Source organism: Dermacentor andersoni, chromosome 9 (assembly GCF_023375885.2).
Source record: "Dermacentor andersoni chromosome 9, qqDerAnde1_hic_scaffold, whole genome shotgun sequence".
In the NCBI taxonomy this organism is placed as follows: Eukaryota; Metazoa; Arthropoda; class Arachnida; order Ixodida; family Ixodidae; genus Dermacentor; species Dermacentor andersoni.
The window spans coordinates 46,330,124-46,353,777 of NC_092822.1; the positions used below are offsets into that span (position 1 = coordinate 46,330,124).

A 23,654-nucleotide genomic window follows, 5' to 3' on the forward strand; every position below is an offset into this window, starting at 1 on the left:
ACAAATATAAGGTACAGTCAGACGAAATACACAGAAGCTGTAAAGACAGCAGCACAATGAAACAAACTACACAAATTTGCACAGTCAACGATTTGGGCCGAGGTCAATACACAACGTTACTGCCACAACTAGAAGCAAATGCTCCTTATGCAACAAGAAAAAAAAACAAGTTTTCGCTGTAAACAGCACGAGTGCAGGGAGTTGGTTGGTATTCTAAAAACAGCACAGACAACAAATAAAGCAGACACACTACTTGTGTCACCAGCTGCCTTCTGGCTGTTTTTACAATATCGGTCACGGTTACAAAGCTACGCACATGATCTATGAACGAAAGCAACGGACATGCATATAAAGCTTGGTGAGCCAATTCATAATCCCCATATATGTTTAATTTTGAACGTTCCCGTAAAAGCGACAGCAGCAGCAGTAAATTGGTTTCGTTTACCAGCTCGCTTACAACGTACGCATTGTATGATTTAACTGCACGGCTCACAAAGGAGCTGCTAAGAAGCTTTAAGTGAAGGAAGTGCGCTTTCGTTATCTCACTACAACGAATGAAAGCCTCTGGCGCCCCTACCGTGGTCATTGCAAACAGTAAGACATTTATTTAAAGGCAGCCATGCGCTGTATAGGTAAATAAGAGGCGCATAGCGTAGTCATCCTATAGAGATGGAAAAAAATACACTTAAGCACGCGATAAATATCACAGGACGACATCCACGCTAGTTGAGTGCATGCATTGCTGGCGCATAGAAATTGTCGCCACTTCTTTTTTTTTTTTTTACATCGGTGCAACGCGTAGGAATTGCAGTAGTAATTGTTAAAGGCACGAACGAAACAATTATCCTGCGATCACTGCGGGACCTGCGACAACAGTTTCGTATTCCTTCGAATTTCGAGATCCCATCGACCACAGGTCGAATGCGCAAACGGTTTTTTACGTGTCGGTAAGAGAACGGGTAGTCGCACGACATTTACCTTTGCTCCAAATGCGTCGCGGTAACACGGCAGCTGGGCAACAAATGTCATTAAGCCCTGGCCCAGCGCAGTGTCCGCACCTTAAAGCTTCGAAGCATTCGCCCAAATCAAAAAGCGAGCCACACCATGCATAGGGTGCGCGCGCGAACGAGACGCGAGCCATGCCGTCCGATTTCGAAAGTAGTTATTTCAAAAAAAGCAAAAACAAACATCCTTGAGACGTCACACCCCGTAATGCAAACTTGTTGTCCTTTCTCACCTTCTCTCAGCTAACGCATGCGCAGCGACCACGGAGCCCTCGGGGGCGATGTTCAGGTCACATCAGACATCCAGGTGTTCTGGTGTATCGAGCACGTCGCAGTCGCGGCAGAGGGGAGAGGGGGCTCCTTGGAGCCGATGCCGCCGGTCGGCGGGCAAGTAAGTAAGCATGTGGTCCTGATCACTTTTGACTCAGAGCAGGTGTTTGTCGACGCCACAGGAAGCCGCCCTCCGGGAGATAGCGTGTCGGGTGTCCCCACGCAACTCGGCCGTCTGGGAGTCGTAGCGGTGCGGTGTCAAACGAGATGAGCCGTTGAGTGATTGGGGTGCTCGGGTTCGGTGCGCGTCTCGCGAGGTCGTCCATTGCGAGGGGGTAACCAGGGAGATTGATTGGAGAGGAGTTTTGGGGGGGGGGGGGGGGGGTGCTCGACCTATTGGATCGGCGCGTGTGCGCGCGACGATCTAGGAGGCCATGCAAGGGAGACGCATTTTCGGCTTCGCCGAATACAGAGATGGCGAAAATTACCTCTGCCACCGAAACCGGGGAGTTTCCCTCGACTGGTCGCAGCGCTCGCGTCTCGGTCTCACCCTTTGTGTCCCGTTCGTTCGGTTGATAGCCCTGCTGTCGTTTGCGCCGCACCGTACCGAGCACGACAATGGCGTCTTGGGAGTACACACTTACAGGTTTCAACGACTTTCTCGACCAGCGACGCATCGCCTTCACGGAGCCCGTGCCGCCCAGTCGTGTCTGCAGCATCTGCAGCCGATTGCCTTCCAGCTCGGAACTGTTACCCTGCGGTCACGTTTTGTGCGAGGAATGCCAAGGCCAAGTGTTCGAAAGAATGGAGTGCCCCTTCGACGGAACAGCATTCTCGAAAGGCAAACTTCTGCGGCTTCGCTTCGAGCTGTGCGACCTGGAGAAGCTGCGCGTCCACTGCATCGTAGGCGGTACGAAGTGCGCTAACTTCTACGGGAAACTGTCCGAACTGAGAGAACACTTGCGTCATTGCCGAAGCTTCGACGTTAAGTGCGCCAAGTGCCACCGGAGCGTCGTGTGTGAAGCGGCGGTGGATCACTACAGACAGTGCTCCGACGGAAACGCCTCGCTCCAGTCCGCGTGCAACACGCTAGTGGGAACGGCCGTCGAAGATGTGCGAAGCATTAAGGAAGAACTGGAAAGCCTGCGCCAGCGTACGTTGGGCGAGCGCGACGGAGGCGACGATCTTGTAAGCGGCGCGAACGGATTAGTTGAAAGACTCGCCAGCCTCGACCGTGCATTGTCTGCGTTCCTGGAAAAGGCGAGTGGCGTCGACCGAGAAGGCGTTTCGGTGCAATCATCGATGAAGAAGTCGCTGACACCGGGACCTTTCCGTGCGGCGTCAAAGCCCGGCGCGTTCATTACTACATTGAAATTCGCTAATGTGTACGCTGCCCGCGGCTTACTCAAGCAAGACAGAAAGCATCATTTCCTATTAAGTGAAGTCTACACGCTTGGTGGTTATGCCTTCAAGTTACAATGCAATTTTTTGTTGTCGGAAGATCAAGAGGTGAATGTGGCGTTCATTCTGTTCCTCAGCGACGGGGAGTGGAACGACTGCCTCGAGTGGCCCTTCTCGAAAAAGGTGACGTTGATAATCGCACACCCCATAGATGAAACCAAAGACATCAAGGTCACGTCACGCATGAACGCTTATGACGTTATGAAGAAACCGCGCATTAATTTTACGCATGTGGGAATAATGACAGAAAAGGTGAACTGGAGGGTCCTTGAACTCGAAGGCTTTGTTGTAAAAGATGCACTCTACGTCAACGTAGAATTCAGCTGACCAAGCGGAGTAACGTTTTCCGCGTCTTCTTGCCCATTTTTCCACTGAATGAAGTTCACAGATACACAGAAGCCATACCACGCCATATCTCGCGGAGAATGTGGAGTTCGCCTCGGACGGTTGCGGGCTTCTGACGTGAACGTTGAGATTGGTGACTGAAAAAAGCTTTCTTTTCTAATGCATTGTTTGTATGAATAGATTGTTGAAGGTACTGCGTCTGTTATAGTTGACATTGCCGGTTCGTTTCATATCAATAAATCCCTTGAGAGCAGTGATTGTTTCATCACATGTTGGTTCCTGTTATCAGGGTACTGTGCACATGCAGGAAACTCACAGCAATTTAGTCAATGGGTTTATAGATCGGAGGTAGCTGCTGCGGCCGTTCATTTATTGTTTCTGGGGTGATTTGCGCAATATGGCGTTTTTCTTTTTAGAGCGAAAGTTCTCCTACGCAGTCTCCCAAGGTCATTAAATATGATCGTGTCGCAATGATCTCGAGTCACTGTAGCGGAAGTGTGGCAGATGTGACGTCATGCCATGTGATCCGCTGCGGAGAGGCGTCGCAGCTGCGCTTGCTCGGACCCTCGCTGCTGCGGTACCACGTGACTAGGCGAGGATTTTACCACTGTTTCGCCGGCGCTTGGCCGCCGAGTCTTGCCATGGATGGCGCTCCAGCTCTATTGCAACGAATCGAATCATCCAGTAGATACAGTTACATGGCAGGCTACGAAAACTCAAGCAACGGCAAAGTCGCCTGCTTAAACACTGGAGCAAACGGCGGCCACATTAGCAAATCGTAGAGAAGTTTGCCAAGCGCGGAACCATACCAAGAACAAAGCTACTGCAACCACCCCCGTCGTTCAGCAGCACAAACAACAACAAGGACAAGGATACGAAGCCGTGGATACAAGCGACGACACGCACAACAATTCTTTGATGAGCCACACCCTTCGGCTGGCGGCAAACTCAACTCCGACGGCCAGGTTTCACCACGACTTCACGAACAACTCTCGTTTAATGCGAATTTTTTATAAGTCGGAGAAAAAGAAAACTGAAAATGAAGCGTAATAACCCGGAGTCGGCAGTTGTACTCGAAAAAAAAATAGGGGGATTGGGTTGGACAAACTTTATTAAAGCTCCTGCAGGACGCACGTCAGCGCGCAGTGGGCGTCTCCCACGCAGAACCGACAATAGAGTACCTGGCGGCCACTCCGGGAGCCTGCTGGACAGCCTATTGCTGGTCTTGTAGGAGCAGGCTTCGTAGAGTCTTCTCCAACTTGTCGGAGGTAGAGTTGGGCAGAGCGTTTCTGCACTCCCAGAGCACGTCTGCGAGGGCCGCCGTGACCCCGCACGAGGGGCACGCATCGTCAGGGTAGACGTTGTAGGAGTTGTCAGACGATCTCGCCGCTGCCACCAGCTGTAAGGGTTGTAGGTCGTAGGGAGGAACTTGGGGGGACAGGACTAGGCGTACAGGATGTATTTACATATTTTACATTATAACAACCGAGACATTCGACAGTCTAGAGTGGCTCCCAAACGGAGCGCGCAAGACGAAGCATACAGCATACGAGCACGAAGCTCCAAACACACTGCTTCTCGAGCACGAGCACAGAGCACGATGACGAGCACACACTAGCAGCGACAAACAGCTGCTTATAAACACTACATGTTCCCTAGATCCCTAGGTGAGGGAAACGTTCGACCAGTCAGCGTAGAAAGTCCTCGTAGCCGGCCCTCCTTTGAGAAAATGGGGGAGGCGGTTTACACACACACATTCCGCAGAGGTTTCGCTGCCCCCTCCGAGATGAGACGGGCGCCGCAGAACTCAGGGCTTACGTCTTGAAAGGCGTGTCATATTCCCCGAGCTGACCCCCGCAGCGTGGCCGCTGGTTGTCCATTGTCTTGCCTCCTGTAGTCGCCACGTGTGTCAGCAGACTGTGACGAATCCTGGGGCCCACGTACCGCAAAGCACCCTTTTGTGAGGGAAGCTCTTCTTGCTGCAGAGAGACCATGTCGGCCGTGGCGGGTTCGGCAACAATAGTTGGTCTGCCGATCACGCTGGTCACAACGGCGCCGAGGGGGTTTTGAAACGGCACCTCGAGGTCCCTACGAAATGAGTCACAGGAGCAATTATGATAGGCTTCCATGGTTCTTTTCGGGGAAGCTCGCAACGCTCGCAGCTGGCTGAGAAAACTTGCATGTTGCCACCTCGGCAGGCCATTCCTAACAATGTGCGGGAAGATGGCGTGCAAGGTGGCGGGGTTGGGATAGGTATGTGTTTGTAACAAGCGTAGCGTTAGCGCCTGTGGAATGTTTTGTTTAGGGTAAGGGGGCGGAAATAGACGTCGTCCCAAGTAAAACTGTTTGGTGATTTCATTGTACGTTACTGGGGCGTCCCGGTTCGCCTCCAACTCGTCAAGACGCGGTTGCCCGGGGGTGACGGCACGGTCGGTAAGCGCGCGCGCAGCGACGTGGACTGTCTCGTTGATGATGGGCGGGGCGCTGGGATCCGACCCAGGTGGGCGGAAACCAGATGACGGTGTGGTGTTTGAGGGTGTTCGGATCAGCGCCGCGGAGGACGCATAACGCTTGCTCGGAGACGACCCTTCTTTCGAACGCTTTGATAGCCGGCCTCGAGTCGCTGAATATTGTCTTTCGCGTGTCGTCGATCATTGACAGGGCTATGGCCACTTGCTCCGCCACCATGGGGTCGCGTGTGAGTACCGTGGCGGCGTTTCGGGTTCGCTGCGAGGACAGGACCGCTACCACGGCGAAGGCTCGGTTGCATCGGTAGGCGGCGGCGTCCACGAAAGCGACGTCGTCCGCTTTCTTGTTTATGCGTTTGAGGAATGCGGTCGCCCGGGCTAGGCACCTGCCTCGATTGTGTTCCGGATGTATACGTTTCGCGGAATGGGTGCGACCGTGATCAGGTCGTGGAGCTCGCGGGGAACCGGCGTGAACTCCGGTGGATCCTGGGTGTTCGGAGGGAAGTAGCTGAGCTCGCGCAAGATGTGACGGCCGGTCATGGTCATCGTTACGGCACTGTTATTGCTGTGTATACGGCGCGGCCGCGCCGCCACCGTATCTTGCCAGTGATCTGCGACGTGGACAAAGTGCGCGGAGTGTCTGTACCTTCTTATGCGCTGCGCTTACGACGTTAACTTCCCGTGCCAGTGTCATCAGCGGTTTGGCCGAGGGAAAGGAGGTGTGGGAACGCTGGCACGATGAGCGTCATCGGAGCCAGCTGTGGAAGAAGACAACGACGAACGCGCGAGCCGTGGCACGAGCGCGTTCGCGCGGTTAGGAGCCGCGCTCTAAACAACAACAAAAAAATTAACGCAGGAACACCTCTGGGAGTTGTCTATATATGCGTAAGCATAGTGCCACTTGCTCATCTTCACGCAGCTCTGTGTCATTATCGATGTTGCGAAACAAGATCCGGCCAGTGCAAACGAACGCGCTGCGGCGACACGCAAGCAAAGTACTGCAGACGGCGCCAGGTGCGCTAATGACATTCTGTTCATTATAAGCCGTTATCTCTCTTTTGCGCCTTAAGCCCCAACCACACGCGGTTAATCGTGCGCGCCTGGCTACGCGTCACGCATCTGCGAGGCCGTGTGCGCCTGTCCTACGCGTCTAGAAAGGGCAGATGCGCAGGAATCGCTCGCGTCAAGGAGGTCTTGACCTTGGGCGTCATTTTGAGCGTACGCGACGGAAGTGGAAGCTTGTGCGCCGACGCCACGTGAGCCGCATGTACACTTCCGGCGGCTCGGAAAGGTTGTTGACGTTTCAGAATTGTACGGATACGTCAGGAGTAGTTGCTGGTTTCGTGTCGCTATAGAACACAGAGGCTATGGAGACGATCAACAACTAAGCGCTGATCGCCTGCGTTGAGGCTCGAACTGCGCTTTGGGGGCAGGCGAAACACAAGCGCCACAAGAACAAGCACATAGCGCGGTGCTCGTGGATCGTCATGCCCCACGCAACAGATGAGTGCTCGAAATTTTATACGGGCGTCATACCGGAGCAGTTTCAATCGCGATCGAGCCCGATCGGGATCGGATTTTGTGATCACGATTGCCTGTACTGCGGTATCTGCATAGAACCGATCGTGATTGAGAAATTTGATCGCGCTCGATCGCGATCGAAACCCTGTGTGGAACCAAGCCCGATCCGGATCGAAATTATCGATGCGACTGACTCACTCTCGTAGCTTGCGCAGAGGAGCCAATCACGACCGAGAAATTCGATTTGTAACGGAATGGATAGCGGCTAAAAGAGCCCCGTGTGAAACCGGTACCAAATAATGCACAGACGTACGCTAGGAAAATGTGTTGCACAAGGACAAAGAACTGCGAGATGCCCTGTTGTGCGAAGCGCGCGAACAGAACACATGTATATGTATGTATAAAAAAAAACTGCGAGAGCGCTTTGCGAACTCCATGCGCACACATGGCACCCGCACGAACTCGGCAGGCCGCCGTAAAGCGCGAAGGGCGCACAGCGTACATTCCGACACATGTCCCAAACTGCAAACAATCGTACTACCTAAAGCATACAAGGGCATACTCGACTCACGTATGCAGTATCCACAAGCGAGTTATGCAGCGTACATACTGTATCCATTCGCCAAATAGTAAAATTGATAACAAGCACAAAGCTACAAGGGACTCAATACATTACTACCATTTGAGGCGTCAAATAAAATCGAATTTGGCCGTTTCATATATTGGACACAATATACGGACACATGTGGTACCCGGTAATACCATGAAATACCCATCACGTGGGTAAAGGGGGCGAAAACACAATCGAGAACCTGAAGCGCAAACGATAAAAGCACGGTATGGTGCACGCAAAATTCTGTCAGTGCGCTGTAGCGCGAGGGAAGAAAATAGGGCGAGCACTTGACCTCACCTTTTGGGATAGCGCACTAGTACTGAATCATAAAAAAAAAGCCTGTTTGAACCAGTTCCCTTGTCTGCAACACTCTTGCTAAGCGGGAGACTAAAATACCAAGATGACGACTCTATTGCGGAGATCGGCAAAGTGCGCACAAACAGAAATTTTGCCGCCTTTCTTCGCATTCTGCAAAATGCCTTCTTGTTAGGATCACGCATAGCGGTCGACCCCGACGCTAGGGACACACAGGCACGATTTCGTCCCTCTAACTTTCGTCCTTATACTGCCCTTAACGCCTTAATTACAGCGTCAGTGAAAAGGTGCCTCACATAACATGACAATGAACTTGAAGAGCTGATTAGTGCCCTCCACTCCGCGCCCTCCAATTGAAAACACTACTGATTTCCAAATTAAACTACACAAACAGATCGCACAACCCAAACTAATCACAGAACGTCGTTTTCTTGACGGCAAAACCCTGCAACACTTACATGACAAAGGGCAGCGGCAGCACATTCAGAACAGCCGCTATCATACCACAGCGCAATGCAAGTGCGATAACGCTATTATGCCCGGCTCAAACATATCGCACAGCCCAAACTGATCACAGAATATCGTTTTCTTGACAGCAAAACACTGCAACACTTACATAGCAAAGGGCAGCGGCAGCACGTTCAGAACAGCCGCAAACACACCACAGCGCAATGGGAGTGCGGTGACGCGACGACGCCATGACCGCCATGACGACGCGACTATGCCCGGCTCGCCCGGCTGCCCGGCATCACGAATCACGTGGCCACCTTGGTCACATGATTTGACGACGGTATCGCCACCTTGCGCAAGGTTGGATCGCGTTGATGGGTTGTTGAATATTGTAGAAGCCGCTAAAGAGGCTGACGCGTCGTGGCGTGGCGGTGGCGTTTTGAGTCGTTTGCAAAACGTATTCACCCCTCGTTTTTAAGCTGTCTGGCTTCCAACGTTGTCAAAACGTGTTCACCCCTCGTTTTTAAGCTATGTTTTTGGAACGTCTTTGATGCGTCGATTTTGGTCAAAAATCCGTTTCAGACGTTGAATCCCTTAATACGACGTTTTCAAGACTTTGTGTGCTACCTGGGGAAGACCAGGTAATGATCCTCAAACCTTCGAGAAAGAACAAGCTTGAAGTTCACTGGGACAGGCCCATTAAAGTGTTGCACAAACTTTCAGATACTAATTATGGTCTGAAAATTTCCGGTCGCAGGAAGGAGGTGAGGATATATCATTGCAATTTGATGAAGGCGTATATAGAGCGGAGCGGAGTCGTTAACTATACTATCAAAGAGCAGGATGGCACTAGTACCAAGTTTAAGGTGTATAGGGCGACCTCCAACTCTGAGATCGGTCTAGAAGAAGTAGTAAAACATTCGGTAAGCTCGCACGCTCTTAGACCCGAGCAGCCAAATGAGCTAAAAGGGGTGTTAGGGCAATATCTCGACAGATTCAGCGATCTGCCAGGTAGAACCGAACTAATAACGCATGAAATAGAGCTGACATCAACCGAACCCGTAAGATCAAAGCCTTACAGGGTGTCTCCAAGACAGAGAGAAATTATGGAGACAGAGATACAGCGGATGCTAGAATTGGGAGTTATTGAGCCCACTGAGAGTGACTACATGTCACCGCTAATACTCGCACACGTGCTCTGGGAGTGCAGAAATGCTCCGCCCGACTGTACCTCCGACAAATGGGAGAAGACCCTACGAAGCCCACTCCTACAAGACCAGCAATAGGCTGTCCAGCAGGCTCCCTCAGTGGCCACCAGGTACTCCCTTGTCGGTCCTGCGTGGGAGACGCCCACTGTGCGCTGACGTGCGTCCTGCAGGAGCTTTATTAAAGTTTGTCCAATCCAATCCCCCTATTTTGTTTTTCGAGTACAACTGCCGATTCCGGGTTATTACGGTTCATTTTTCAGTTTTCTTTTTCTCCTACTTATAAAAAATTCGCATTAAACGAGTGTTGTCCGTGAAGTCGCGGTGAAACCTGGCCGTCGCAGTTGAGCTTGCCGCCTGCCGAAGGGTGTGGCTCATCAAACAATTTTTGTGCGTGTCCTCACTTGTATCCACGGCTTCGTATCCTTGTCTTTGTTTTTGTTTGTACTGCTGAGCGACGGCAGCGGTTGCAGTAGCTTTGATTTTGAAATGGCTCCGCACTTGGCAAGCTTCTCTATGATTTGCTAATCTGGCCGCCCTTTGCTCCAGTGTTTATGCAGGCAACATTGCCGTTGCTTGAGATTTCGCTGCCTGCCATCTAACTGTATCTACTGGATGATTCGATTCGTCGCAATAGCGCTCAAGCGCACACACAGACGGCCCAGCTGGAGCGCCATCCATGGCAAGACTCGGCGACCTAGCGCCGGCGAAACAGCCGTAAAGCCTGTTTCACATGCAAGCGAAAATGCTCGCGAATCCTGCCGCCGCACAACTGGTGCTGTACAGCTTACTTCTAATAAAAACAGTTCCCCAAGAGAAAGGCACTCCTTTTAGTGCAACTTCCGTGACTGTCTAATAGACAGTCACGAGAGCACGAAAAGGGTTTGACACTTTTAAGACCAATTTCCTTGAGGCATAGACCTCAAGTTTAGCATTGAGCAAGTTTGGTCACAAGGAACAGTTATTCCTACTCACACATGCCTATTTGTTTTTTCATTTAGTTTAAGGTCAACCTAAATTATTGCCGTCATGGCAGCCGTCCCATAATATGGTAGCATCAATCTTTGTATTAATCATTCGAGCATTGAAATCTAGAAGTTTGCAGCAGAGCAAAAAGACAGGAGGACAATGGAAGAGAGGAGAAGTATCACATTTTAACATTAGTGGGTTGTAGTGTAACAGAAATAGGCAAGCACTAATTGAGCGACAAGGCCACTGGACACAGCACAAGCAGAGTTAGTTGAAACACAGCAGCCTGTAAGGAAGAAAGGGAACGTTAATTCTTTGTGAAGCTTGGTCTGCATCGCTGTTTTATATACCATCGACGATCATGAACATGCCGGAGGCGACGCATATTGTTACGGGGATGTTGGGAGTATAGAAAGACTGTATTTACAATATACATACAAGATGAGTCATAGTAGTTCAGATGGCTTACTAACAACACGCAGCAGCCAGCGTCCTGCGGTGTTCTCTCGTAGCAGCTAATTCTTTCAGATGTTATGTGAGACAGAGTTTAGGATTCACCCGTTTCAGCTCAGATGCAACATAAAGCAGGTGTTGTGTCTATTTCGGTGAGACGTTGTGCGTGCAGCGTGCAGTTGTTTCGGTTTCTCTGTGTTGACGTATTGTGCTTTGCATTTCATGTGGTGTTAGGCATTACCTCACTCGCAGCTTCAATGCTGTGCCCCTAAAAACAGTGGCAGGTAGGTGCTCAGGAGTAACGGGCAGCTCATGCTCCCTCATTCTCTCATGCATACAGCAGCTAGTGCGTCCAGTTTAGTGCCATGTACCTGTGTGGGGCGTTCCTTGTTCTTATTCTGCTGATCTGTCATGTGTTGTACGTAGGGGGAAAGTCAATCCTCTACATCGTGGTTGTCAGTGCCGTTGAATACAGTGCAGTCTCAGTCTCGCTGCCTTGTAAGGTCATAGGAGGTGACATCTGGGGGTAAAGTAGCATCTTGGTGTCCCCTGTCATCAGGCATAGCCAAGGTTGTGCGACCCAAAGGATCCTGGTATTTTTTGCGGGACCGATGGCGCCGATGTTGAAGAGCGGATGGCTATGTACGAACACGTGAGTGGAATCAACAAATGTTACCCTACGCTTATGCTAGTTAACCTGTTGTTCTACCTAAGAGGCACGCCAAATGTGTGGTACGAAAACCTAGAAGAGGAGCTAACCAGCTGGCACCAATGCAAAGAGAAGTTGACAGCTGTTTGGCATACAGCTGGCCATAGAATTGCCGCAAAACAGGAACTGGCTACCTGTGCCCATTCCCCCATGGAGTCTTATGTCTCGTACGTACAGGACGTGCTGCCACTTTGTAGTAAAGCCGATCACGACATCACATAAGCTGAGAAGGTCGGGCATGAGCTTAAGGGCATTGCTGACGACGCCTTTAATCTGCTCATGTGCAAAGGCTCCTCTACAGTTCATGCTATCCTTAAAGAATGCCGATAATTCGAGCAGGCCAAAAGCCGGTTCATCTTGAAACCATCGCCAGACTTCCCAATACTGCCGCAACGTCGACATGTGAAGATCAACCCCCACAGCAGCATGCGTCGCCATCAGAGGACATGATGCGAATCGTTAGACGTGAACTGCATGCGAGTGTGCCTGCATTTCTGTTTGCGTATCCCTGATGCTACAACAGTTTCAGTCCCCCTTTTACAAGCCATCATTAACCAGGAACTTTAAAACATTGGTTTACATTCTGTCTGTGCTGTTGCCAATCCCAGAGCTAACAAATGCCCTTCTACTATTTTGCTCCACCCCGATGCTTCTCTCCGTGTTATCGCAACCTGACTGAGTGGAGAACTTCGGACCACCAGCCGATATGTTTGACCTGCTGCCGCATTGGTCATGTCGCCTGATACTGTCGCAACTCGTGGCCCTCAACACTTCACACGCCGACCAATCTGAGCCATTTTGATGAAAATGCCCGCTATGTTTCGCCCACTGCCGAGTCTAACAGCGCCGACAACTCTGCTAGGAACACATGGTACAGTCACTCACCATCGCAGCGCGGACCACAGTCTCGTCCACCGCAAACATGTCGCCAGTCTTCCCGTTCGCCGCAGTCACGTCGACTTTCGTCCCCTGTGGCGTTTGGCCGCACCCTTTGGTAAAACTAAGAAATGCAGCCCTCGGAGGAGGTGCTGCTTTGCCTGCTACTGCAGCAAATCCTCTGTCTATGCCCACAAGGAGAAGTGTAATTGACGTTAAAATAGACAGCGTACCTGTCCAAGCACTTGTCGACATGCAGCCGACGTATCAGTGATGAGTGCTAGCCTACGTAGATGTTTAAAGAAGGTCCTCACCCCAGCAGCTGCCCGAGTGCTTCATATGGCTGACGGCGGCATGCTGGTTGTTCTTGGAATGTGTACTGCGCATTTAAGTATAGCCAACCGCCCTACTTCGGTTCTCTTTGCTGTGATCAACATCTGCCCTCATGACGTTATCCTTGGATTGGACTTTTTATCCACTCAATCTGCTCTTATCGACTGCACGACCAGCGTTCTTCATTTAGAACTGCCTCAACTCGCCGATGCTCCGAACACCGCCCCACCGCACTTGTGCTCGCTTCACGATGCGTGTCTGTCACCCGAGGCAGCTAGGCTCCTTTGACTGCTCAGCCACAGGTTCCTAATGGTGAATATGTGCTTCTCCCCATCATCGACGTGCTTTTGAACCGGAACATTATTGTTCCGCATACGCTGGTCACAGTTACTAATAACGACATCGTCTTACCGCTTCAGAGTTTCAGCCTGTGCCCTCAAGTGGTTCCGGCCAGCATGTTCTTGGACAGTGTTTCTAGTGGTTTCGATATTGATATTGAGAGTCTGAATTCCAAGAGTGGTTTATTAGTGCCGATTGCAGCTCCCGGCTCTGGTTTCTTAACGAATGACATTTGCGAAAATGATTGCACGTGATCTCACCTCTGCAGAGGCCACGGACATACGTCTCCTGCTTGAACCGTACAGTGGCACCATTGATTTCGGCGACAGGCCTTTAGGCCGAACATCTGTAGTTCACCACAGTATAAACACTGTGGACACAAGTCCTATTCATCGGCGTCCCTGTCGAGTCATCCAATCAGAAGTGGACAAAATGCTCCGCAAAAGGGTCATCGAGGCATCAGCCAGCCCTTGGGCTTCGCCTGTCGTCCATGTGGAAAAAAAAGATGGTACCTGGCATTTTTGCGTCGATTTTCGCCACTTAAACGAAATCACACAAAAAGATATCTACCCACTACTATGCATCGATGGCGCGTTGGACTGCTTGCACAGAGCTAATTACTTATCGTCCATCCATCTTCGATTCGGCTACTGGCAGATTTCAGTTAGTGAAATGGACCGCAAGAAGACGGTCTTCGTCACGCCGGATGGCTTATGTCAGTTCAAAGTCATGCATTTTGGCCTATGCAATGCTCCTGCGACATTTGAACGTGTGATGCGTCGTCGACGGCTTGAAGTTCCATTACTAGAGCGCTGGCTTCCGTAGATAAATAGCGCTGGTGGCCGCTGATGAAATTATGCGTAGTACTCAGGAATGATGTCCTTCCGCCGTCTGGGAGAATGGCAGCATCCGTATAGACTTTGCTGGTGTTAGCGCATGATGCATCCAGGTACTTTTCGATCACCTTCTGTCGGTCAGGCTCGCTCATCGTTGCATTCCGTGTGAGACAAAACAATGCACGCCGCAAATATGATACGCGCGCCAACTTCTCGCTCACGTGGAGTGAGCTGATCCGAACTGAACCGCCGCACACCGACCGCGCCGCCAAGCAGAGAAAAAAAAGAAAAAAGAAAATGGTGATACGTCATCGAGGCGAGGCTGCGCCCCTGCACGGATTTGTTGTGAAAACAGTCGCACCCAGGGGAGGAAGGTCATTTTGCCAGGTTTCGCCACACACTCGCACACCCCGCAATATCTTGTCGTCGAGGTGCTTCGGTGGTGCTGCAGCTGCACTTGTTTTCCCGCTTAGCCTCCCGGCAGTCTCCCCCCCTCCTTTCCACTCTGTTTCCTATGTTCGCAATAGCTGATAAGCGCGGCGGCGACGGGCGGCTCTCGAAGCTTTTGTTTACAAGCCGCAGTGTGCTGGCGCGCCACCGTCGAAGAATTCAGCTCCAGGTGCCGCATTGGACCCGGTCCGGACTGCACACACGGGCCAGTACGCGACTAAACCGCCTGGGTTACGAAGCCGAAGATGCCTTTCAGGGGCCACGTGCTGACGGGATTCGACGACTTCCTGGAGCGTCGACGCGTCACTTTCGTCGACCCGCTGCCAGCGACTCGTGTCTGCAGCTCATGTGGCCTCGTGCCTTCTCAATCTCTGCTGCTGCCCTGTGGTCATGTGCTGTGCCGCATCTGCAAGGGCCGGACCCGCAAGGAAGTGAAGTGTCCTTTCGACGGCCGGGTTTGCGCGGAGACGGACGCCGTTTCGCTGAACTTCAGGCAGTCCGACCTGGAGCAGCTCCTTGTTAGTTGCATCATCGGCAACGGCAACTGTGGTTTCGTCGGAAAGCTGTCAGAGCTGAAACATCACTTGGCACAATGCGCCCTTGATGAGGTGAAGTGCGCCAGCTGCGGCCAGACGCTGGTTCGCAACGTCGCGGCCTGTCACTACCAAGAGTGTACAGGAGGAATGGTTGCACCTCAAGCGGTCAGCAAGGAGGACGTCGAAAGTTTCGTTGATGGACTTGGAGAAATCAAGGCGAACCTAGAAAGGCTGCGCCTGCGCGGAGCGGGAGAGCAGTTCGACAAGCACGGCGTCGTCAACGACGCCAACTGCCTGCTTGAACGCGTGGTAAGCCTCGAGCGCGATGTGCTATTTGTGCACGAAAGAGCCAGCACCGCCAAAGAATGCTGGACGCCTCAAGTCCCGAAGGAAGTGCCGATCTCCCCCGGACCGTTCCGCGCTGCCAGCAGGCCCGGTGCTTTCGTCATTCTGCGCACGTTCGTAGACGTGCCTGCCAAGCACGACGCCGCCAAGGGCGCTGCCTATGAGGTTGTGATCCCAACCGAGGTTTGCGTTCTCGCCGGCTATAGCTTCAAGCTTGAATGCAAGCTTGCCAAAGACCAGAGAGGTGAGGTGCAGCTGTGGTTCGTGCTGTGCCTTTGCGGCGGTGCGTGGGACAGCCATTTGGAGTGGCCCTTCATGAAGAAAGTGACGGTGATCCTCACTCACCCCAGATTTGAGAAAAGAGACGTCAGGCTGGCAATGTGCATGGAAGACTACGGTGTGGTTAAGAAGCCAACAAGTACAGCTGCCCTCAACACGGGCAGCTGTACGGAGAAAGTGACTTGGACGGACATCGAGCTGAACGGTTACGTTGACAACAAAAGCCTCTACGCCAACGTGGAATTTCAATAGCGTGCATACCGCTTTAATTGCAGATGTGGAGCGGGTATGGCCTTTCACGTGTAACTGCCTGCGGAAGCTATTGATAAGCCATAAACATTTTCGATAGCGTAGCACAATTTTCTTCACGCGAGTACCACGCCGCAGAGATGGCAATAAAGATTACTGTGAACTTTCGTTACATTAGAAAATATTGTCACAATTTACTGAAGGGATAATTTTTTGCAGAGCTTAACCATCGCAATTATTCCTGATGGTTCCCATTAAACAGTTCCGCCGTTGATAGTTTGATGCTTAATTTCGCAGCGAAACTTTTATGTAGTTTGTGAGGTTTTCTTGGCATTTTATATGCCGATATATATGCGCTTCTTGTGAATTTCCTTTTATGATAATTTCATCAGGTGTGGAGGGGCGACGGTAGTTGCATATATGGTAAATATCACCGCAGCATGTAGATTTTTTTTAAGTATAGGTAGGGGGGGATGCCCGAATCCCAAGCTGTTATATGGAAGATGGCATCATGTTTGCAGACATATTGTGCGGATTATAATGCGTTTTGGGTCGCCGATCTCATGGGCTTCTTAGCGGTTTTCGTTCTCACTTTCTTTTTACCCGCCGCGACTGAATCTCCTACTCTCAGTGCGTTTCCTGCATTTACGACATAGAGCACATTTGTTACCTTCAAGTCCGAGTGCGCTTGTAGTATAACTAAACAAAAAATTCAGAGCCCTTCCACTATGTGAAGATGGAAGACTGGTGAAGCTGTTTAACGCACGACACAGAGGTGGCTAAGATTATTGTATAAAGGTGCGAGAATATTTATTGTCCTAATCTGCGGTCATCGTTGATTTGTTGCATTTAAAAGAAAAACTTAAGCTCTAGAGGCTGTTCAGTTAAAATTTTTATTTGAGTCGTCAATTTTGATAAAACATTGGCAGAAATCGCAAATTTGCAGAAAACAAAACTCAATGAATGAATGTGTGGTGTTTATTGGCGCAAGGGCCAGGTATGGCCAAAGAGCGCCAAGCCAGTGTTGATGAGTTTGCAGTGGAGTTATGACTTCTATAAAGTTGATGTGACGTGACTGTAGAGGGGCCTTAAAAATGGTCGCTCTAATGCGCATAAAGTTTATGCGTAATAAGAATATGGCAATGACAAAAGACGTGTACTGTGAGCATTAATGTGCATTGCGAAATAATGATACCATATAAAAATGTATAAGTTTCTAAAATTCACTAGAGCACCGCGGCCTGGTTAGAGCCCTTAGGACAAAGGGCCTAGAGGCATGCGCTATACAAAACAACTATCATCAGCGGCATCCTCTGGAAAGAGGATGCGCTACGAATTTAATGAGCTTATAACATGTTGGACAACATCGTTTAAAAAATGCAGGACTACCTTGGTGTTAGAAAACGGTTCTTTACCAAGAAACGCAGCTGGGTGCAGAGGGATGCAATAATGATATGCAAGAGGAAAATCTTTCTTTCAGATTCGGCTTTCCGACACTCCAAGAGAACATGGAGGACGGTCAGCCTCTCACCACATCGACCACAGATTGGCGGTTCATTTCCAGTAAGCAGAAAATTGTGGGTACCAAATGTGTGCCCTATTCTGAGGCGACAGAATAGGACATCTGTTCGCCGAGATTTTGTTGGGGAGGGCCGGAAACCTAACTGTGGTTTTATAACGTGCAGTTTATTATTTAATTCTGCGGTCCACATGCGTTGCCAGTGTTGTCGCAGTTTCTTTCTTAAGAAAGGCTTTAGATCTGTGACAGGGACAGCAGTGGTTAGTGATGCGAGTGATATGGCCATTTTGTCGGCTAGTACATTACCCTCGATGCCTCTATGGCCAGGTACCCAGCATATTACTACGTGTCTATGTGATATATAAATCTTGCATAAGAGCGAGTAAAGCTCAATGAAAACTGGATTTGTATGCTTTTGTAAAGAAATAAACGCTTTTGAAACACTTAACGAGTCTGTAAATATTATTTCTCTGTCGAATTTTAATTTATAGGTTTACTGCAGACAGTACTGCATAGGCTTCTGCAGTGAAGATACTTGTTAGCGGGTTCAATACGTCAGATTTAGAAAAAAAGCACCAACAGCAGCATAAGATACACCAACATGTGATTTTGATGCATCTGTGTAGAATTCTGAGCACGACTACTTCGATTGAAGTTCACGGAAATGCATACCGATTTCGAGGTCAGGTGCGTGCTTTGTGACTTCGACAACTCTGTAACTCGGCAAGAAAATAAATGGCACAATTCTGTCATTTGCGTCTGATAGTACATCTAAAGCGGACAAAGTTGATAGGTAACACATGAACCTCAAAAAATTTAGTAATATGGAAATACCGCTTGGGAGAACAGAAGAAGACAGCCAACCGGGGCCATGGTCAGGTAAGCCTAGCGCATGCGCGAACATGTCACGCCACTCGTGAGGCGGCCTACCCTGACACGCTTTTCAATGGCCCGCGTCTTGATCGTTTTAAAGATTCATTGATTCGCTGTACTCGACTGTTACAAACCAACACTGCGGCTACGACACGCGTCGTAGTAAGAGGTCCCGGATCGCTTTAAGCCGATAAAGCATATTGGACGTGCAGCTAAGTCCGACTATGCGAGCATTTTTTTGTTGCACCTCCATCAAAATGCCGCTTCTGTGACCTACAATCGAACCCATGGTCATGTGCTTAACAGCAGAATGTCATATAACCATTGTGCCACTGCGATGAGTCATCGGTTTAAAGGGACAACAGGAAGATTTAACTGCAGTTTGCTACGCTACAGGTGCTCATGTAAAGTGGCCGACAACAGCTGCTGTAGCAAGTATGCGTAAGGCACGCTCACAGTAAATTCCTGCTGTAATGTGCATGGTCCGAATAGCGTCGAATGCTGTCAACGCTTCCAGCATGCACATTTGCAACAGGTATGGGACCAGGCTAGCTGGCGCTCTACGTTACTCAAGCGTACAACGATGATAACAGAGAGACGAAGACGAGCGCTCACCTGCATCTCTTAGCGAAATTTCCTAAATATTTCGTCTTAATGTACAAGCTTGGTGACAGACTTAACAAGAACGATCAATTTCTTCAAGTTCGTCCCAGCGCGGTTACTTGTAGTACCATTGCGCCGACTTATGGCTTTTCGAATGTTGCTGCCGTTGGCGAGTGGAAAGGTAACGGGCACTTGTAATTGCGAACCACCCTTCATCAAACCGGGAGCTTCCGCAGTCATCGAGTGAGATGTGTTGATGTTTGCTTGTGAGCGCATGACGTCATGCTTGTCAATTTAAGTAATAAGCGAATGTTTACAAGTTTATACGGCCGATAAGGCTAGTATCCTTACTTCGTATAGATGTCTTCTAATTTGCCATCGCAAGTGATGCTTCGCATTGCGGGCAATACTGCGACTTACTTTTTTAAATGCAGAAGGCAATAAGCCTCGGCCAACACGTATCCACTATAACATCTGCTAATTGCAGTGGTTCCGCATGTCCATGCGACCGTGGCGTAATTGTTTCAGTATTGACCGTCATCCTAGAGAGGTCCTGTGTTCGAATCCTGCCGTCGGACAATTTTAATAATGCTTACTTAATTATTTATAACACAGTATTGTCTTGAAAACGATCTGTTTCCAAAGTCACGAGGGCTGTCTTAGAGCCAGAAAGACGAAGTTTAGGCAAACACATGTACTTACCAACGTTCTTATGTTCTATGTACTAACCAGCGTTCTCAAGTTGTCTGAGTCGCTCTGCTTGCCGCTCCCGTAGACACTAGCGCCACAGTTTCACCTATACCAACGATATGAAACTCCATGGCCGCGGTCGCCGCAGTACCACACTGCGGAGCGCGGCGAGGGCAGGGACATATGTGCGGAGCCAATGGTTTCCATTTTTTTCAATTGTCACCGGCGCCTCCTATCGGCAGAGGCGAACTCATAGCGCCTGTAGAGTTGTACGTATTTCGAACTTTTGGTATCTTTGAGTCCTTCCGACTATTGATTTACATTCTCAGCACTTAGTAACGAGTTTTCTATTTGGAAAGCATATTTCGCGCCAGCAAACAAGGAGAAGAGGGAGACGACACCACAATGCGCTACATATTGTCCTTGTTTGCCGAGGCTAAACGTGCGTTCAAAATCAGTTAACCAACACGCCCAACAAATGGCAATGTTGAATTTTCTGTTGTTTTTTTTTTGTATTTCAAGTTTTACAACAAAATAACTCGGTAAACTCGGGGCATAGCACGAAACGTATCGAACCACGGCCACGACAATCCGTAATGAATCCAACATTGCCGCGTGCTCGTTCGACACACCATTCTCGAGCTCGCCGTAACACGCTCGTGCTGCTTCTCATTGTGCTGGTGTATTTTTGTTCGCATATCGCCAAGTCTTTCGCGCCGTGGCCTTGCGCAAGCCGTTGTCTCGCACTCGAAGGCGGGTGCTTATCTTGTTCCGCTTTCCCGCACCGCTTGTTTGGTGGCGTGCTGATAAGTAATCAGCAGCACACGTGCGCCGCTTTTAACAACATATTTACCTCTGTGTACCAAAAATACGTAGCCCTACATGTACAATTGCCGTAGTTAGACTGTCACTACTCACCCCCAGTTTCATCATTATTATTATTTCTTTCGAAAAAAGACATACACTAGACAGGAAAGGGAAGGCGCGGCGCAGGCTGGCAGCTGCCACCGGAAGGGGGCACAAACGCCCGCAGTTTGAGGGAATACGGAAACGATGCTTGTTGTGTGGTCTTTCGGAGCAGCCGCACGCTACTTTAAGCTGCATACGGCATGGCAAAAAAAAAATTCGTCCGTGCCAGCGCTAAAGCTGGACGAGCTGCTCTGTGCAAGTTTTCTGTTTGTATTTTGGCAACGATGCGGTGCAGAAGTGTTCGCGACCGTGGAAATGGCAGTGATCGAGCCAATCGTCGACTTCATCGCTCACGCCTTCTTTCGCTGCCAACTCCTGCTGCCGCTTTCGATGTCGAGGTACGTAACAACGCTGCGTCACTGCCCCACTCCGTGGAAAGTGACGCCAGCGCCTCCGGCGACGTCGCTCAGAGCCCAGAACGAAAGCGCACTTCAGGCTGGCGCTGCTTATGTTACATGTTCGGCGAGCAACACTAAAGTGTCCAAGCATTTGTACGTTGCATAAAAAATACAGTAAGTAGGCTTTAGAGGCATGTAGCTTTAGCTCGGGGGGCTCTATACAAATACGCGGGAAAGAAGAAATAGTTCTTTCTTTCTCGGCAACCGCTGCACGAAATTTGATGAGGTTTGCTGCATTTCAAAGAAAAATGTTAGAGATCTAGTGACTGTCAGTAAAGAATTTCAGATTTAGATCATCAACGTGTAAGTAAAAGAAATGCTCAAAATCGCAAATTTTCAGAAAGCGATATTATCAAGTTCAGAACTCTCAAAGTCAACAATGACAAATGGTGTCACATTTCCGTAATTTTCATGCAATATTATGTCGAAAGCGATCAGAATAATGCATTGTTGGTGGCTCTCAAATCGGCTACTAACATGTGAGTAGAAAGTTTCGGAAACCATTGCAAACAATGTAACAAATTCATTATGCAGAAAAGAGGTGAGGCGTGCAGACAGGACACAAGAGCAGAGAAGTGGACAGCACGAACGCCGACTCTCAACTGAAGGGAGCACTGCGGCGGAAAAAGAAAGAAGACACAAAAGTCATCTCATTTGATTGTCGGCGTTCGTGTTGTCCACTTCTCTACTCTTGTGTCCTGTCTACACGCCTCACCTCTTTTTTGCATAATGAATCCTTACCAACTAGCTCAGCTTTCTGTCGTTCTAAGTAACAAATTCATATAAGACGTAAATTGATATATCGAACTTCATCCCTTCGCATGCTCTAAATGATGCAGTTTACACAACTGCGATATCTAGTTTTGGTACACAGCCACGAATTTGTAAACTTCTTGCTATTTTTTTTTCAAACCTACCAAGTTCTGAAAATTCCTTTTAAAAATTCGGGTATCAAATCGACATTCCTCTTCCATCAGTGACTACAACCTAATTTTCTCTCTATAATGCAACAGATTTCAATGAAATCGGCCCGATGGTTATTTAAAAGAAAAGCGTTTCTGCATTTTACATATATTTGAATAAACGGCATCGGAGTTCGGCGCGAGATAAAACTTGCCTTTGGATAGAGGCTCTGGTTGAGTTCGATCGTACCGCAGTCTATAGTGTGGCCGCGAAACTGGACTTCTGTGCAGGGGGCTCCGGCGGTCTCGTGCTTCGGCTAAGTGCGATCAGCACAGTAAGCCGAAGTACCCTCGTCAAGCCAAAACTGCGCGAAAAAAAGAAATATCAAACTAGTGGCCGCGATCGAGTGCTGCCAACCTCCGAAGCCAGTTTTCCTCTAAGGCTGACAGCGAAGTTCTCTATATTTCCCAATGTGATTGACGATGCGGGTCAATTTGGAAGTATGTTTTCTATAACTATGAATTGCTGCTTCCACATACCCTCTAATAGACCGAAGAAGCCTGCGAATACACGCAACATTGCCGCGCAACTGGCCACTTGAGGCACTTGGCATGTATTTGCGGTATTCCTCTATGCTGGGATAAGCACTTTTACGTAGCCCGTCTACAGCAAAAGAAAGCTGTGTCCGGAGTCTCTCATATTGCTCTATAATTTTCTCATTGACACTTCTCAACTATAACATATGAGAAGTTCTTTATTTAATTAAGACTAATTATCTAACCAGGCGCAAAGCAAAAGTAATCTGAGTATCTCCAAGCGACGGCAACCAACATTAGCTTGCTTCTGTCCAGCTACGTGGCATCTGCATATTGTTAAATGCTGGTGCATCATTGTTCGGACACCCAGTATATCTCTCGGTAAATAAGAGGAAAGCTTGCAGTGCCCAGCTGAGGTTTAAACTGCATAGCACATGCCAGAAGAAACATGCTGAAGTCAGTCATTCTTTAGCTTCAAGCACTCGCAACATAAGAAAGCGAAGCTGCTATCGCATCATTTGGTTAGGAAGCGAACAGTTTAGCGAAAGCACGGAAAACTACGATTTTCTTAACTATTTATTTGTCAGTACTCTTCCACGCACTCTACTGTCACCTTCAAATGAACGAGCCACGTAGACCTAGTGGGCCGTGCTTGTAGGCAGCAATAAGTGCACGGATCTAAAATACATTTTATGTAGGTATCATCGCCTAATTACGCTTTTAATATCGCCTATACCACTCATTACTAAACGCAGAATTAGATACGACAACGAGTCAGGTAGTGCTACGGGAATTATTCTAGTTCCACGTTCACATACAATGTGTCCTTGACAACAAACCCGGCTTCTTCGACCTCCGTCCAGTTCACCGGCTTAGTCCAGAATCCCTTGTTACAACAGCCTGGTGCTGGCTTCTTCACCCGCTCGCAGTCGGCGTCGGCGCACACGGGCAACCTGACGTCCTTGTCTTGGTTCTCGGTGTGCGACAAAATCACCGTCAGCTTCCTCGCGAAAGGCCAGTCCACGTAAAGGTCCCACTCCCCGCTGAGCAGGAACAGCACAAAGGCTGCAGTCAACTCGCCCGCGCCGTCTTTCTCGAGCTGGCATCGAACCCCGAACGTGTAACCACCGATCGTGT

The 23,654-nt window shown here is 49.5% G+C and overlaps 2 protein-coding genes and 1 long non-coding RNA gene across 3 annotated transcripts in view; 2 read left to right on the forward strand and 1 right to left on the reverse strand.

Annotated features, from left to right (window-relative positions):
* LOC126527971 (uncharacterized) overlaps window positions 1–23,654 on the reverse strand; it is a 245,051-nt gene that overhangs the window by 137,188 nt on the left and 84,209 nt on the right. The window lies entirely within an intron of this gene.
* Window positions 1,893–3,062, forward strand: LOC140213318 (uncharacterized). The gene has a single exon (XM_072284532.1). It carries the CDS (start codon window positions 1,893–1,895, stop codon window positions 3,060–3,062), a length of 1,170 nt encoding a protein of 389 aa, XP_072140633.1.
* Window positions 20,451–23,654, forward strand: part of LOC129384022 (uncharacterized) — a 62,773-nt gene continuing 59,569 nt past the window's right edge. Inside the window, exon 1 of the long non-coding RNA XR_008611777.1 lies at window positions 20,451–21,018. This is a non-coding gene — a long non-coding RNA (uncharacterized lncRNA). The remainder of the gene's footprint in view (window positions 21,019–23,654) is intronic.